The 18,852-nt window shown below is 41.5% G+C and overlaps 1 protein-coding gene across 3 annotated transcripts in view; it reads right to left on the reverse strand.

Moving 5' to 3' along the window:
- Crppa (CDP-L-ribitol pyrophosphorylase A) overlaps positions 1–15,824 on the reverse strand; it is a 235,738-nt gene extending 219,914 nt beyond the window's left edge. Inside the window, exons 1-2 of one of the 3 annotated variants that reach the window (XM_075948043.1) lie at positions 15,357–15,824; positions 5,413–5,668 (exon numbers count right to left, since the gene is read on the reverse strand). In XM_075948043.1, coding sequence (XP_075804158.1) covers positions 5,413–5,668; positions 15,357–15,607 — 507 coding nt within the window. In that variant the 5' untranslated portion in view covers positions 15,608–15,824. Of the gene's footprint in view, positions 1–5,412; positions 5,669–14,874; positions 15,159–15,356 lie in introns of those variants that run through there. The other 2 variants (XM_075948042.1, XM_075948041.1) reach the window with 2 other exon arrangements.
- Positions 15,825–18,852: the final 3,028 nt, after the last annotated feature.

The following is an 18,852-nucleotide window of genomic DNA, read 5'->3' on the forward strand; positions in this document are numbered from 1 at the left end:
TTTATGTAAGAATTGATTTTTATTGAATAGAAGTTTGTGTTTCTCTGAATTTAAATTTAAACCAACTATAACAACTAGTTAATCATCAATGAACTGAGGAAAGTCCTTAGTACTCAGATCCAGGTAAAACTCATGAACTTTACCATTCATGAAAATCATCCTTTCCTATCCATAAAAACCAACACAATGTATCCAAATGAAACTATACTTCTTATGTCCTTTTTCAAAATAAATGCCATAAAGTTTTGGTTTTGAATCATGCTTTTAAATGTAATTAGGAAGGTCCAGATTTCATTAAAAATACAAGTTGTTGATTTTAAGATACATATGTGATTGAATTTAAGAAATACTTTGATTCACAATTTAAGAAAATGACAATTTAATAAGAATTGCCACAAATGTTTGTCAATGAACAATAACACACCTCTCACCTCGATAGGAATAAGAGAGAATTTATTCTGAAGCCAAACTCAAGTGAACATAGCCTGTGAACACCAATTTAGGTTACTCTAAATTTCACATTCCACTGTGGAAGCAGTCTCATGCAGTTTTATAGTAACAAAACAGAGAGAGTAATAAATCCAGACACTTTCAAACGCATTGATGGAAACGTCACAGAGGTGGTTACAAGATGGGAGAGCACTACTCTCCGTGCACACTCTCTGACGACATCTTAGCTTTGGGGTTGGGGAAGTTCGCGTTCTGCTAAGTTAACAGATGCTAAACTCTTTTTATCTGTGAGTCACGGGCTATTACTTCCAGCACAGAGGTGAGTAAGAAATGGGTACTCAGGGAGCGAAAGCTAGCTAGAGATGAGGTCGCCAACCTCTCCACATCACAGCGGTCCTAATCACTCAATCCATTTTTACAGAGAGCTTTTCAAGATTCTCCTTGGCGTGTTTAACAAAAAGTTGCTGCCATACATTTTGATAATTTATTTATTTATTAATCACTGTGAAGCAATGGCACTCTCAACATATTAATTAGAGCAAGATAAATATCTTTTGTCACTGAAGACACTACCAAGAGAATTCCCAATACCAAAACAAAACTGAGATCTATCAAACTGTATTATCTCTGAAACATTTTCCTAAATTGTTCTGTTATTGATAAAAACCTGGGAGTCAGATATTGGGATAAAACCCTGATCAAGAAAGGAGTGGAGGAATGACTAGTGAATCTCTCTCTCCACATTTCTGAGATGGAAAAGGGCGTGAATCTTTCTAAGGCCCTCCCTCTCTTTCCTGTGCCTCTCTATCATGCTTTTCTATGGCTAATTCCAATTGAATAGTAACTGACTCCAGCCCCTGATTCAAGGCTAACTCTATTAATGGTCTTGAGCATCAATGCAATCAAATATCCAACAAACATCTCTGTATGTTTTGCAGCAGCTTCCTCAGAGGCAAACCTCCTGCTTCCATTAAACAACTTAGAGGACTCAGGAAGTCTCTGAAACTGAACAGCAACTCTAGGCTTCTCCCTCCCCAAAGTTATAAAAGCAGTAAGGACTGGGGAGCACCCGGAAGAGACAGAACAGTCAGCTGCCTAGAAGACTCTCGGACAAGAGGAACTGCCTACGAAAGGCAGCTCAGCCAAGCTACATTTGTTGAAGAAAGAGTTTAGCCAAAAGCCTGGAAGAAGAAACCAGCTGAATTGCCCAGAAGAGACTGAGACCAAATCAGAGACCTAGAAAAAAACCCTGTCTCCAGCCTGCGGAGCTGCTGCAGGCTGTGCAGTGTTTCCAGCTGCTGAGCTGCTGCAGGCTGTGCAGTGTTTCCAGCTGCTGAGCTGCTGCAGGCTGTGCAGTGTTTCCAGCTGGTATGAGTAGCACCCATGCTGCGGCAGGCTTTCGGTGACTTTCTGCACCAGTGTGTTTACCCACTGACATTCGTGTAAATAACACCAATTAAACTCCTTGGCTCATCAAATCGGACGTAGGTAGTACCTTTACTTTAACCTGTCATTGGTTCCCTATCCGGGGTGAGTCTCCTTGGCTCATCAAGTTGGACGTAGGTAGTACCTTTACTTTAACCTGTCATTGGTTCCTTATCCGAGGTGAGTCTCCCCAGGAACTGTGTCACACAATGTTTTTTCTCTGTCTCAAATTTAGAATGGAAACTTAAGTTTGGGATCTGTGCCCATAATTACAGACATTTACCTGGTAAGAACAGGAAAAAGTAAACACGCTCTACACGTAGCAATAATCATTGTCCCAGCCTGTGTTTATCTAGGTGATACAGCAAGGAAAACAATCTCGTTGTCTTCAAATGCCTTCCTGTATGCAATGCAAAAGTCGTGTGTGGCTATTGACTCTAGAAAATAAGCCATTTCTGAAAGATTCAAGGTACAAAATCAAGTTTTATGGCCTAGGTATTGTTAATTGTGTATATCTGGACTTCGTCTATATTTCTGTGCCTTTTGGAAATACAACTGCTTATGAATTTATCTCATTAAAGTTCCATTTATGGATATATATTTAGAAACTTCATTATATAAAAAAAAACTGCTGTGGGACAATGGTCGTGTACCTTTATTGATGCTGATAGGTCAGTAGCCAGGCAGGAAGTATAGGTAGGGCCACCAGAACAGCGAATTCTGGGAAGAAGAAAGTCTCAGTCTGCAGTTGTCACCCAGTCACAGAGGAAGCAAGATGAGAATGCCTCACTGATAAAAGGTACCAAGCCACGTTGCTAACACAGACAAGAATTATGGGTTAATGTATGATGTAAGAGCTAGTTAATAAGAAAGCATGAACTACTAGGCCAACCAGTTTCTAATTAATCTAGACCTCTGTGTGTTTCTTTGGGACTGAATGGCTGTGGAACCAGGCACAACAGAAAGCTCTGTCAAAAAATGGTGCCAACATAGACAACTACATCCAAATAAAACCTGAGAAAGCTTAGGAAGTCATTCCAGACACAAAAGAACAGAATTAAGCATGGCTTCTTGGTAGCAGCATTTTCTCAGGTAGGCTCTATTTGCTAGAGGCAAGCCTGTCTCATTTAAGTGAGGCTTCCTGACCCAGCTTTAGCTGCAAAAGCCTTGCAGTTCTTTTAAGCGGCCCTACCACCAAACACTTAAGTGGGTTTATGAAGAGTTCCGACAGCATGCTTCTTGGTGGTGTCAGGGACCTTGAAAATCCATAGAGTTGTGGCAATAGACATGGTTCCTGCCAGTTTCTCTACCATGCAGCTAGACTCTCAGAAATCTAAGAAATGGGGTGGATCCAGTCATCAAAGTCACAACTTTAATCCTAGCCATATCACTTATCAAATTAAAGACTCATGTGGTCAGAAAAAGAGAGATATACAGAAAAGATAGATTCAGACAAAAAAAACTGTAAACCTTTTACAGTGTGTTTAAAAATATATGTAGGCTTGGGAGAGAAAAGAAAAAGAATATAGTCTTTTAAAAAGAAGGAAAAAAGAAGAAAGAAAGAAGGAAAGAAAGAAAGAAAGAAAGAAAGAAAGAAAGAAAGAAAGAAAGAGGAAGGAAGGGAAAGAAAGAAAGGAAAAAAGAAAGAAAGGAAGGAAGGAAGGAAGGAAGGAAGGAAGGAAGGAAGGAAGGAAGGAAGAAAGAAGCAGTTGGGTATGGTGATGCACACCTTTAATCCCAGCAATTGGGAGTCAGAGGCAGGCGGATCTTTTTGAGTTCAAGGACAGCCTGGTCTACAGAGTGAGTTCCAGGACAGCCAAAAATACACAGAGAAACCCTGTCTCAAAAAAACAAAAATTAAAAGTAAAAATAAAAGAATTACAATTTAAAATAAAGCCACACAAAGATGGAAAACACACAGAGAATCTGGATACTGTATGTTATTGTGTTGTCTTTGAATTGCTTGATGGCTGAGAAATGAGCAACAGCTGCTAAAAGACATTTGATTATAAATGTTGCTCGATTAATCCAACATATATATTTTGAAAATGCCTCAACTTCAAAATTTAAATCAAAAGATATGTTACTTTGGAGAAGAGGTTTTACTTTTGTTTCCACAGGAAATAAGTCAGGTTTCATCAAGGAAGACCCCCTGAAATATCTCCAATAGAAGCAGATGGCCCAAATGATCCAACATTTCAGAGGACCTCTGTTGGATTTTCCTCTGAGTTCTACATCCAGAACAGACCTAAGACTGCTGGCTAAAATGATCACGCATCACAGAATATTCCAGTCAGGATTTGACCATAATCCTAAATCTTCTTTAGGTCCCCCTAAGATAATCAGCATCCCCAATTAGCAGGAAGTAGCCTAGAAAACTATGCCCACATTCCCAAAAATTGGATTATGGTTGTTTTTCTTTGTTTAGAGTATTGGTTATAAGTTGTTATGAATAATGGTCAGGAAGAAAGCTAAACAAAGAAGATTAAATTCAGAGTCTTTGTTTTGAAAAAAAAAAAAGAAGGGGTAAGTGCTGTGGGACAATGCCCTTGTACTCTGTAAATCTTTGTCACTTGTATTGGTTTAACAAAATGCTGATTGGCCAGTAGCCAGGCAGGAAATATAGGTGGGACCCACCAGAACAGGAGAATTCTGGGAAGAGGAAAGGCTTAGTCTGCAGTCATCACCCAGACACAGAGGAAGAAGGATGTCAATGCCTCACTGATAAAAGGTACCAAGCCACATGGCTATCACAGACAAAAATTATGGGCTAATTTAAGATATAAGGGTTAATAAGAAGCCTGGGCTAACAGGTCAGCCAGTTATTAATTAATATAGACCTCTGTGTGTTTCTTTGGGACTGAACAGCTGCAGGGCCAGGCGTAACAGAAACCTCTATCAAAACAAAACTTTCAAATAAATAAAACCATCACACACCAAAATTAACCAGCCCTAAAATCTATACAACTTAAATTATATACAGCTAGAATTGGCATTGAAAAAGAAACTGTGAAACTGCATATTAAATTTGACATTTTTAGTATTGAATATGTTTTATATACTCATTCATCATAAAAAAACAAAGAATTCAGAACAGAATTATAACTAGAAAAATAATGAGCTTTATGTCCTTTTTCACAATTCATGTCCATTACCTCCAATGTCAGGAATAAATAAACCTCAGATTCTCTCATATGTGGCATCTAGCCAGTGGTGTATGTATATACGTAAACAAATATACATGTTGGTACATATAGCATGAAGAGAAAGAGAAAAGCTAACTATGAGGGGATAAGGAAGGCGTAAATGAGTGTAACAGGCATATATTTTAATGGCATCATTAGTGAATCCTCCAAATTGCTCATATTACAGCATCATAAAGGATATACCAAAAACAGATCAAGAATCACAGCATACAGTGAGATGACAGCCTTAAAGTAATGTCTTCAGGTCACTGTACCCACTTAGGGACCAATAAACACAGCAAAGTAACCAGGGCACCATGTTGGCCCCTCATCCATCCTCAGTGTCACTCACCCCGTGTTCCTTGGCTGCTGTGACAACTCTCAGGAGGATGTCTTCCTCGACAAAAGGTCTCACGGCATCATGGACAATCACAACGTCTGGCCGGTCTTCTGCCAGGGCTTTCAGGCCATTAAAAATTGACCTGTGGCGTGTGGCTCCAGCCTCGGCTAGTGAGGTGCGCTTATGCCCGTACCTCTGGAGGATGCTCCTCATTGCTTCCATGTTCTCAGCTGTCACGGCCACAACAATGTCCTTTATCCAGCATACTCTACAAGGAAAGCAAGTGTGCATTTAATATAACTGGACTCTAAGGTTCATAAAGGAAAACTGAACTCCAGTATAAATAGTATCAGTCCACATAGGGAGATTATACCCGAAAGCTCAGTTGTCATACATTTTGGTTAGGTCTAGGAGTCACTAAGCATTTCACACTATCAACTGAGGTGATTTTTTTCACACTATGTATCTTACATGGCATGGTACATAAAGTATGCTATACTACATAAGACATACATTAGATTATTTTTCACTTCAATTAAATTTAAACAAATGGTGTATCTGTAAATTGTCTGAGAAAACACACAAAAGAATATGCTTTAAAATGCATATTTTCCTTATTATTTTCTCCCACAGTGGAAGAACTCAATACTACCAAGTTCTGTCGGCCAACTATCTCATGATGCTCCATGAGCTGCAACCAACCACTCAACTATGAAAACTAAAAACTGGACCTCACACTGCCCGCACCCAGACTAATCACGGTCCACACTGCCTGGCTCTGGCTCTGGCTCTGGAATCAGCAAGTTTCACAAGCTTATGGATATTAGTGCTAGCCAGCAAATGACACTGGGGACCTGCATGTCCAATGCCCCAAACCGGGACAAAGGCCTCTGACCCACAGAATCACTTAAATTTTCTAATATTTTATATGCCAAAAACAAAAAAAGCCATTTAAACTAAGAGAAATTAGAGCTATAAGCCAATGAAATTCTATACATTCATGCTACAATAGTTAAGTTCTGAAAATGTATCAAATATCAAATCACAGATAACAAGAGAAGCACTTAACATGCATTTTGCACTTCTCTTTTTTAACTTGTATGATAGTTGTGTAATACTGGTACTCCGTCTCTGACAGAGGCATTATTCAGAAGACATTTATATGATAATTAATATGATATACTTCTATAATTTATGTAACAGATTCATATAATGACTTCACTATCTTTCATAGTATAGAACTATAGTATACCTCTATATTTCTATTTCATTCAAAATTAATAAAGACAGAAAAATACCACTTTTTTCATTGACAATTCAATATGACTTTGTTGTTTTGGGAGATTTGTTTTTTTTCTTTTGTTTTGTTTCGTGTTTTGTTTTGTGGGTTTTTATTTGTTTTGTTTTATTTAATTCATCTTGAGTATAGGTCCCATGGCAACACTTATCAGTCTTGCTTTAAAAAAACTCTTATCAAAGTGTTTATTGAACAAATAAACTACCCATACTGTAATATCTTCCAATACTTATGGGCTGGTTTCCTTGATTTTTCACTTAGATCTTAAGTAAAAGCTACTCTATTTCTTTCATATTTTGTCAGACATCTCAGAATGACTTCACTGATGAAAATGATGCAGTAGCATGGAATCCCCAAGAGCGATCTGCAGTCCTTACACGGGATAAGGACTCCAGAACGAGATCACCTACAAACTGTTCCTTGGTTTGTTTGGCCCATCCCCCACACCAGTCTCATTCTTCACAACTCTAGAACCTGCTATTGTAGGAGTGTGAAATCACCCTGTTCACAAAGACTACAGCAACTCCAAGTTACCACTCTCCAGTCTCCCCTCACTGTGGGGTTCTGAAAGGGTCTGGCTCAGGGCTCAGCTCCCACAGCTCTGATCCATTGTTCTTTCCTGTAATTGCCGATGTCCAGTACTTAATGCGATTCTTAATGTTTCCTCATCTTATCCCAACACAATCTATTCTTGCTGCTTCTGGATGATCCCTCTCACGTTCAAACCCTGGGGCCATGTTGCTGGCTCTTGTCCAGGCCTTTGTAGACCTTACTGCCTCCTCCCAGTCCCAAAACACACAGGTGTTCCCTCTGCCATAACCCTTTTACTTTCTGCCTAGCTACTTCCTGAATGGAAAGTAATGGGTAAGGGTCCAAAGTGCCCCCACTGGCTTACATATCTGAACATTTGGCACCCAGCTGATACTGCTCTTTCAAGATAGCGTGGGACCTTAGGGCAAGAGGCATGGCTAGTATTAGCAGGTCACCACACCTTTGAAGGTTAAAACCAAGCCAGCATCCAGGCTACATTCTCTGCTTCCAGGTTAACCCTGCTGACCCATTTCCACTGCCTTCCCCACTGTAACAGGCCGCATCCCCTGCAAATGTAAGCTTTCCCTCTCTTAAGATGATCCTCTCACAGTGAAGGGAAAACCAATTTATTTATTTTTTTTTTCGGAAAACCAATTTAGAGGGAACACGTCCTCCTACAGGCATGCCTCTGTGTTGCTCCTGTTTCTCCATATCGCTTTCCTCGCTCTCTTATCCTACTAACCCAAATCTTAGCTCCCCTTGCTCTACAGCTGCAAACACAATCCAGTCCAGGAAACCTCCTTTGACTACAAAGCTGGGTACAGCCTCCTTACCTTCCACTTCTGAAAGACTCATCCACGAAGATTATTGAGACCATGATGCTGCGGTCAGGATTGTTCTATCTTCCTCAATAGGCTGCCAGTTCTCAGAAAGACTGCATCCCAGAACTTAGCACGTATTTTACTTTCAATAATGTTAGTTATAGAAACAGCTAAAAATGTGTAATCTTTGTTAGCGTCTGTGGACTGTGATAAGAATTTTACATACACTATCTCAATACTCAGCTCTTTGGGGAAAAATGCTACAGTCTCTATTTTACTCTTGAAGACACAAAGACAATGACCTGCCCATAACCACACCAGGAGAAAATGAAGGGACTGGGCTAAACCCAATCTGACTCTGGAGTTTGCCACAATAACCTTTATGCCCAGCTTTAAAATGCTTTAAACCACTGTTTTTCAAAGTGTGCATTTCATGGGACCTTCCTATTAAGTTAAACATAGTATTGTTGATGAGGTCAAATAAAAATAAGAATATAATGTAGAGCATGAAATAAAGAAAAGTCCCTGAAAAAAGTGATAATTTAGAAAACATTACTCAAAACCACTCAAAAGGTAGTAAGCTTACTATGATATTTTGTTCAACAACCCAGGATAAACCCAGAACCTGGCAAGCTTTTGTAAGAACTGTTTGTATTTCAAAGGATTTATTCACATTCTTTTCAAGACATAGAATTAATTTTTAATTCTGTAAAACACTTTTAATAAGGTAAAATCATGAGACTGTAAAAGACCTTAAGTACCTCACACAGTGCATGCTGAGTAAATACTTAATGAATAGAAGCATCTGGTCTACCTCTGAGCTGAAAACAAGTCCACACCAAACCCCGGCAGCCTGATTCTATCAAATCCAAATGATTATTTCCTTCCTAGCACATTCCATAACAGATATAAACCTAGCCCCAGGCTCCATAACACCTACAGACATTTTGAGGAGGAAATATAATATCTCAGAAGTTATTTTCTCCTGGAATAACAAATGTTACAAGCATACTCTGCTCAGATGGTTTAATAAAACCAGTTGAAAACAGAACACGTACACAAATTCTTATTTAAAAACCCGGGGGAAATCAAGCCCCTTTAACACCTACCTCTAAAACACTCATCCAGACTGCTGAAATCAAGCCTTAAAGGGACAATGGCAGCTGCTGCTCTCCAACATGCTCGCCTTGATGGAAACTTAACTCTGGATTGCACTGTAGCCACTGTTTACAGATTCCCACTTTTCCATGCCCATATTGAAGATTTAGGATAAAATACTGAGTTACTGAGGCAGACTGGCTGCTAATCCCTTATCAACAGAAAGTCCTCTAGCTCTGTGAGCCTTGGAACCACTGGTCTTGGCCAGGCTTTGAAGGAGTCTCTACCATATAAACAAACTGAAAAAATTAAAACCACATGATCATCTCATTAGATGCTGAAAAACTCTTCAACAAAATACAACATCCCTTCATTATAAAGGTCTTGGAGAGAACAGGGATACAAGGAACATACCTAAGCATAATAAAGGCAATATACAGCAAGCCAACAGCCAACATCGAACTAAATGGAGAGAAACTCACAGTGATCCCACTGAAATCAGGAACAACTAAGGATGTCCACTCACTCCATATCTATTCAATATAGTTCCTGAGTTTCTAGCTAGAGCAACAAGACAACAAAAGTAGATCAAGGGGCTACAAATCAGAAAAGAAGAAGTCAAACTCTTACTAATTGCTGATGATATGATAGTTTACATAAGCAACCCTAAAGATTCTACCAAGGAACTTCTACAACTCATAAACACTTTCAGTAATGTAGCAGGATACAAGATTAACTCAAAAAAATCAGGAGCCCTCCTGTACACAGATGATAAATGGGCTGAGAAAGAAATCAGAGAAACATCACCCTTCACAATAGCCACAAAATATCTGAGTAACTCTAACCAAACAAGTGGAAGGCTTGTATGACAAAAACTTTAAATCTTTGAAGAAAGAAATTGAAGAAGACACAAGAAAATGGAAAGATCTCCCATGCTCTTGGGAAGGTAGAATTAACATAGTAAAAATGCCAATCTTACCAAAAGCAATCTACAGATTCAGTGCAAAGCCCATCAAAATCCCAGCAAAATTCTTCACAGACCTCGAAAGAACAGTACTCAACTTCATATGGAAAAGCAAAAAACCCAGAATAGCCAAAACAATCCTGTGCAATAAAAGAACTTCTTGAAGCATCACAATCGCTGACTTCAAATTCTTCTACAGAGATACAATACTGAAAACAGCCTGGTATTGGCATAAGAACAGACAGGAGGACCAATGGAACTGAATTGACGACATGGATGTTAATCCAAACACTTTCAAACACCTGATTTTTGACAAAGGAGGAAAAAATATCAAATGGAAAAAAGAAAGCATATTTAACAAATGATGCAGACATAACTGGATGTCAACATGTAGAAGAATGAAAATAGTCCCATATCTATCACCATGCACAAAACTCAAGTCCAAAAGGATCAAAGACCTCAACATAAAGCCAGCCACACTGAACCTCATAGAAGAGAAAGTGGGAAGTACACTTGAATGCATTGGCACAGGAGAACACGTCCTAAATACAATCCCAGTAGCACAGATACTAAGAGAAACAATTGATAAATGGGACCTCCTGAAACTGAGAAGCTTTGTTAAAGCAAAGGTCACAGTCAACAAGACAAAACAGTAGCCTACAGAATCTTCACCAACTCCACATTGGACAGACGGCTGATCTCCAAAATATACAAAGAACTCAAGAAAATGGTCATCAGAAAAACAAATAATCCAATAAGAAAAAGAAAAAAAAACCATGGAGTACAGACCTAAACAGAGAACTCTCAACAGAGGAATCTAAAATGGCTGAAAGACACTTAAGGAAATGCTCAACATCCTTAGTCATCAGAGAAATGCAAATCAAAACAATTCTGAGATTCCATCTTATACCTGTAAGAATGGCCAAGATCAAAAACACTGATGACAACTTATGCTAGAGAGGTTGTGGGGTAAAGGGAACACTTCTGCATTGCTGGTGGGAATGCAAGCTGGTCCAACCCCTTTGGATGTCAGTGTGGCAATTTCTCAGAAAATTAGGAAACAACCTTCCTCAAGACATAGTAATACCACTTTGGGGTATATATCTAAAGAATACTCAACTATGCCACAAGGACATATGCTCAACTATGTCCATAGCAGCATTGTTTGTAAAGCCAGAACCTGGAAACAACCTAAATGCCCCTCGACCAAAGAATGGATAAGGAAAATGTGGTACATTTACACAATGGAGTACTACACAGCAGAAAAAAAAACATCTTGAAATTTGCAGGCAAATAGATGAAGCTAGAAAACATCATTTTGAATGAGGTAACCCAGACCCAAAAAGACAATTATCATATGTACTCACTCATAAGTGGTTTTTAAACATAAAGAAAGCCCACCTACAAATCACAATCCCAGAGAACCTAGACAACAATGAGGACACTGAGACAGACATATATAGGAAGTAGAAAAAGACAAGATCTCCTGAGTAAACTGGGAGCATGGGGACCTTAGGAAAGGGTTGAACGGGAGGGTAGAGGCAGGGAGGGGAGCAGAGAAAAATGTAGAGTTCAGTAATACTCAATAAAAAAAAAAGGAGTCTCCAAGGCAAAACAATGCAGAGCTCTAATTGAATACAAAATACAAATACAACAGCTTTACTACTTTCTTTCACTTGGACATGACCTTAGTAAACCAAATTGCTCTACTTTACCATCCAACTAAAATATGGTAAAAGCACCTTTCTCTTTCTGAATCACTAATCACTGGGATCAATACCACCTCCTAAACATTTCTCACATCCTGTCTCTCCCATTCTTATGATCTCGATTTAACTTGAACGACCAATATTGCTCATTTAGAGAAACACTCGTGGAATTCTCATCTGTTCTGCTCAGCAGAATTTGCAATGGACTAAAGCAATATTATAGACCAGGACAACTGTGTGTGTGGTTGAGATCCACGGCCAAATGACGACATTTTGATAAGCATAAACCACATCGAGGAACAAGTTCTCTTAAGCAGGGACTTCCACCTAAGAGGGCTGAAGAAACCACAAAAGCTTCAGGGCAAGTGAGGTCAGAGCAGACCTGATGGGGCCGTCCAGCCCCACTCATCAAGAAAAGCATGGCTTAGATTCACGTGTCTGTTCCTGTGTAGTCAAAATCTTGTATTACATACTAACCAACACTTCTAAAATCTCTAAAAAGAAATCAGATTACTGGTAAGACGTTTTATTTCCATGGCCACCATAGTCACCAACCCCACATTTCATATCTTAACAATAACAATAATAAAAAACAAACCTTGACCCTTCTGTGACCCAGCCAGCTGCAGGTTTTTCCCAGCTGACTCCAGCCCCTGCCAAGATTAAACAGGTATTGATAAAGCTGTCACACAGTGGAGTAAAAGAAACCGGCTCCAGCCCTGAGCTAAAGTTCATTAAACTGTCAAATCCACATAGTAACCCCTCAAACAAAGAGTCCATAAGGTGAGCATCACCTGCCTTTCCTTTCCCAGAATGAGCAGCAGCAGAGTCTTCTCCTCAGATGCCACACTATGCTGTCTACTGGTGTAGGAGGTTCTGAAGAGGCTCCTCATGGAGTTTGCTAGCCATTTGGGCAAAAAACTGCTCTTGCCTGGACTGCTAAACTGGACATGCAAGACCCACAAAAAAAAAAAAAAAGACTGCTAAACCTGCCTAAAGGTAAGATGATTCTTCAGGGTTTCTGCTTCATAAAAGAGTTTGCGAGACATTCTGCAGTACACAAAAAAAGTGATTGACAAACTGCCAATATAGGCAGAACTGTCTTTAAAATTTCCTTCTTCATAAAAAAGTCTGCTGGATACTATGGGCCAATAGGCTAATGATGGATGCCCCAACGGTACAAAAAACTTTGGGTGACTATCCAAGTAGCAAGATGTCTCTGTCAATTTCGGAGTTTTAAAAGTTGCTTACAATGTACTTCCTGTTTACTCAAGTAATATTATATCCTTCTAGAGTCTTTAATGGAGTTAAAAATAGATAAATAGTTATAGTTCTCCTTAGTTACGATAAAAGATAAAGTAAACATAAGTATTATAACTGTAATTCTTATTTGATACCTGTTTTGTTATATGTAATTTTACTATGTTAAAGTTAAAGCTTTCCTTTTTTGTTTAAACAGAAAAGGGGAAATGGTGTAGGAGGTTCTTCTGTTCGTGTGTTGCTTCCATTGGTTAATGAACAAAGAAACTGCTTTGGGCCTGATAGGGCAGAACTTAGGTAGGCAGAGAAGACAGAACTGAATTCTGGGAGGAAGAAAGCAGAGTCAGAGAGACACCATGGATCTTCTGCCTGAGATGGATGCTGGTTAGACTCTTGCCAGTAGCCAGTCACGAGGCGATACACAGATTAATAGAAATGGCTTAAATTAAGATGTAAGAATTAGCCAATAAGAAGTTAGAGCTAATGGCCAAGCAGTGTTTTAATGAATACAGTTTTTTTGTGGTTATTTTGGGTGTAAGCTAGCCGGGTGGCTGGGACAAACAAAGGGCCCCTCTCCATAAAGCAATCTACTGCTTCCTTCTGCACAATCCCAACCAGCCCCAATGCAAATGGAGCTGCTCCATTGTGGGAACTGCTCTCCTGTCCCTTCTGTGGGCCCCTGACTGTGAGGGACAAAACCATTTCAAGCTCAGATCCAGGAAGAACATTTTTCTAAACAGTAAAATTGGGATACGTGTGTTAATAAACTGAGCCAAGCCTCCTATCAGAATTTCACAGCCCTGAAATAATATTTTTGTCACGTGGCTTCTTGAAACAAAATTTCTTCACAGAAACTCTTGTCACAAAGCAATAATCACATGAGGGACTAAGATTCCCAATCTCATGTCCTTGTTAATCAAATGAAAAATTAATCAAAGTTCCGTGAGTTACAACCTGTTATAATTTATCCCAATTTCCCGAGAAGACTATTCAGATTTCAGACTGCTGTTATCAAGTAAGGAAAATGGAAAACAAGTGTTCTTTCACCATATTTTCCACAATATTTTATATTATTTGTATTTTATATTTCATAATGTTTTGCAAACATTATTGTACATTAAAAGATTTAATTGTTAGTGTTCACCTCTCTCAGGCTACCATGGTACATGCAAAAAAGCAAATTAATACAAAGCACTTCGCATGTAAAGAGATGGTAAATTTAAAAAAAAATCTACTACTCCCTCCATATAACTACCAAGCAAGGATCCTCTGGCAGTGGGCACTGCAAGCCATCCATTGCAAACCATTCCATTGTCAGCATGAATGCTACGTCCATTGTGAGCCATCCCATGGAGGGCATGGATGTGATACTAGAACCCTGTAGGTGTGTGGTATTGACAGGATGGCTGAATGAAGCAACCTCCATACTATAAGAGGAATAAAAGCCACAGGCAGCGGTGGTAACTGGAATCATTTCCAGGTCTGACTGAATTTCCGATGTAACCACCGGCCTGATTACATTAATCAAAGATGATTGCGGCTCCTTACACTTCCATTTGCTAAATGCCAATAATCAGAAAGTAAAATAATCGTACGAGCAATGGCTTTGTCTCTTTGGCTTTCTGAAGTGTGATGGGGACGGGAGAGGGGGTCGCTCCTCAGTAGAAAACGCCAAGGACAGCGGTTTCTATCGAAGCCCTCTAGCTTGAAATGTAACCCGTCACTTAGGTTCCTATCTGACTTCAGGAGTAAAGACCTCTGTATTGCTGTCGACTCCTACCCTCCGAGTCTCACCTTAGCCCCATCACAGAACCACACAAGTAACGCATCCTTCTTCCCATCTCACCAGGTCCTCGGGCCTTTCAGACACTGCTCACTGTTTCTGGAACTAATAACGTCCTTCTGTTTTCTAGGGCCTCAACCTCACCCTCCCGCTATTGAAAGGCTGGCATTAACCCTGCTCTTTTCTCTACTGCCCGGTATTTGGCCAGGTCCATCTCCCAGGTAAAAAATAAAAATAAAAAATCACCCAGAGGAAAAACCGTGCTTGCTCAGGAAACCGGAGGCGCGCCTGGGCCACTCAGGCGCACGCATGCGCGGTGGCTGTGCGCGCCAGGATCTCCTAGACCGCTGTCCCTGCGGCCCCCGGGCCAGCGTAGGAACCGAAAGTCCCTGGGCCCCTGCGCGCCGCTCGCCCTCGAGCCGAGCCGAGCCGGGCGCTCGCCCCACGCTGCCTGCTGGGTGGGCTCTGGGGAGCGGGTGCCAGCGCCAGTTACCTCTCCAGGGCCTGCAGGGTGTAGCTGATGAGCGGCCTCTCCAGCACGCGGCAGAACTGCTTCGGGGTGCGGACGCCCATCCTCTCCCCGCAGCCCCCGGCCGGCAGCACGGCGGCCACGGTTCCAGGCCGACTCCCGGGCTCGGCCCCGGCGCCAGACCGCAAGGACGCTGGAAACGCTGAGCCCGCTCCGGGCGAGCCGCTCACGCAAATCCCCGGCTCGGCGGGCCTGCTGAGCGGCCCGGGCTCCATGACACAAGCAGAGAGAGCGCTGGAGCCCGCGGTGCAGGCGGGAACCGGGAGCGGGCGCCAACACCAGCCCGGGCCGTGATCGCGGGTCGGGGTGGGAGAGGAGAGGTGTCCAGAAGACCGGGAAAGTGGCCCCAAGTGCTGATCCCAGCGGGAGTGGCCGAGCTGTCCTCCCGCCCGGGCCCAGCGCCCCAAGCAATGCTTTCTCTTCCTGCTCGTCCCTCTCTTCCTCCGGGCAGGCCCAGCTGAGGCTGTGGTGGCAGTCCTTACACAGTTTAGGGTCACACACACGCAGCTGTGCACGACACAGTCACGGTCCCCATTCTTGATAAGTGGGAAAGATTTGTATTCACGTTACAGTACAAGACCCAGAAGCATGCACCTCGGTTATATGAATTTCGCAGATGCAGACTGATTTCTACCAATGCAGTCGGGTGAATAGGATAGGAAAAGTCTAGAATACAGACTGCAAGGTTGACTCCCAGACCTGCCTGCACGTTGGAACCACCAAGTAGAGTGTCCCTGAACTGTGTTCCACGCTCAAAACTGGGGATCTCATGGGTCTGCTGGGCAGCCAGGGCTGCAGAAGGTTTTCAGTGTTGCACAGGTGATCCTGTTGAGCAAGTGCGTTTGTTGTGACCAGGGGATGACAGCAATCACAGTAATTGCTGAACAATGAACACACATCCCACGCTAACAGATAAAACACTAGTGGCCGCATTCATTGACAGAGAAATACAAATGCTAGGTAACTTGTGTAAGATAGCGCAGTCATGGCAAGGCAGCCATAAACCCTTGATTTAGAGGTGCAGCCAACGTTGAGAAATTCCAGGCCTGCTCCGCATCTTGCCCTTATTTAGTCCTGCCTTTCTGGAAAGTGTTGATGAAATATAATGGCGTGCCAATGACTATTGTATTCAGGATCTGAGAAGTAAAATTCATGAGCGCAACGCCTAGCTTTGTTTGTGGTTTGGGTTGCATGCCCAGCTTCAGGAATGTCTAATACTTATTAGATGAATTGCTGCTTGAATAATGACAACGTATATGGAATTATTTGACAATGCATACTATCAATCTTACCCCCATCAATAGATGAATTAAATTCATAAGAAAAAATCTTGAGCATTGAAAGTACCCAGTTATAATATTAAATCTCATTATTTTTATCCATTTTGCCCATTGAAAGTGTAAAAAAATAAATTCTCTGCTCTTGCCCTCTTTGTCTGATATTCTAAAGCATTTTCTTTTGTTGCTTTCAGTATGGCTAATGGAGAGCTTCTGGGCTAAGTGAAGTTTGTCGAACTCTTCATCCTGAGATGAAAGCACTGTTGTGTATTTGCATTGCAATGTTGAAGGTTTTCTTCTCAGAAACAGAAGTGGGAGAGCAAGGGACCAAGAAACTGGGAGACAGACAGAGGGAAAGGTGGGGAGGGGAGAGGCCGATTCTAGCAGAGAGATCTTAGAGAGTTAGGTGTTTGGAAGTGTTATAGTTTACTAACGTGAGACACAAGAGAATGCTCCATCACAGCTTGTGAACAGAAGGATTTTGTTACGGATCGTGGAGAGAGAGGAGTTGGTCCCCCCAGAAGTCCAATTGCAAGACCAAAGACAGCAGAGCACTCAGCAGGGAGGGAGCATCAGAGACAGTGGAGCACTCAGCAGGGAGGGAGCACCAGAGACAGCAGAGCACTGAGAAGGTAGGGAGCACCAGAGGCAGAGCACGAGAGAAAATGCACCTCTATCAAACCATGGCTTTGGTGGTTGTGGCTGTGGGCCAGTGAAATTTCATAAAGTCTGTGCAATGGGGCTAGTCATCTCCAGGTCTGTGGTGTGATCCATTAAATTCCATTATGCTCAGATATGTTCCGTGTGGGTTTTGTGGACTGAGGAACAAATGGGTTATAGAGCAAACCATCCAAAAGGATGAAAGTCTTACAAGAAAAAAAAAACACTAGCGAGAATGCAGGGGAAAGAAGTTTTGTATGCTCACAGTGGAGATTTCCGTTAGCTCTGTAGGGCTCACTAGAGCAGTTCTTCAAAAATTAAAATGTGAATCGCTAGACAACGAAGCTAGATTACTCCTGGCATACACCTGAGGAAATAAACTGAGACTAGACTAGAGACAACGTGCATGCCTGTTTCTCAAAGCAATTGCCACAATTTTACAGACACAGAGTCAGCCTGGCTGCCCGAGGGAAGGATGGATACAGTCTAGAACATTCACAGCGGGACACTCGGCCATAGAGAAGAAGGAAACCTGCCATGGCATTTGCACAGAGTAGGTGGAACTAGAGATCATCATGTCACATATCACGTGTGTTCTCTCATATGTGGGGGACTGTTAGTTCAATGGGGAGGACAGGCAGAGAAGGTTATGTAGGGTGGGTGGGTGCGATTAAACACAATATATTCAAGTCTGAAAACTTCTCAGAGAAACCTGCTCGTCTGTACAATTAAAAAGGGTTGGCTTTACTAATTTCTTTGGGATCACTTTCCATCATCAGAAGTTGACAAGTTATGAGAAACTTACAACACTGGTGAAGGTTTGTTCTTAAAGAAAATACAGTAATTTTGATCTCGGCACTCAGGGTCATCAGCTCTCATATGCTCTATAAAGAGTAAATTCCATTCAAGCATACTCACAATAATAGCTGTGATTTCATGTTATAGCAACTTATAGCAACCAACCATCATCTGGGAATATCAAGGTGTTGGGGAGATGACTTGGTGAGTATGAGCACATGCTATGCACATCCAATGCAGAGCTCAATCAACCCAGCCGAGTGAGCTGTGAGCTCAGGTAGAGGTCCTGCCTGTATCAAGGCAGTAAAGCAGAGAATGGGAGAGGGAACTAACACTCAGTGTCCTCCTCTGGCCTTCATACATGTGTGCTTACCAGTGCTCAGACATGGATTCACCACACATGCATACACCATGGAGCAAGTAGAAGATATATTATCAGGAATGGAAGAGCAGATGTACAAATTCAGACACTGACAAAGATAAAAATTAGAAAACATATGTATTTGGTATGGGTAGTCCTTCTGTATATGTGTTGCTTTTATTGGTTAATGAATAAAGAGGCTCTCTTGGCCTGTGATAGGGCAAAAGAGTAGAGCTAGAGGGGGGGAAACTAAACTGAATGCTGGGAGAAAGAAGGCGTAGTCAAGAGACACCATGTAGCCACCACCAGGAACAGAGGAGCTGGAACCTTGCTGGTAAGCCACTGCCATGTGGTGATATACAGA

Source organism: Microtus pennsylvanicus, chromosome 14 (assembly GCF_037038515.1).
Source record: "Microtus pennsylvanicus isolate mMicPen1 chromosome 14, mMicPen1.hap1, whole genome shotgun sequence".
Classification (NCBI taxonomy): domain Eukaryota; kingdom Metazoa; phylum Chordata; class Mammalia; order Rodentia; family Cricetidae; genus Microtus; species Microtus pennsylvanicus.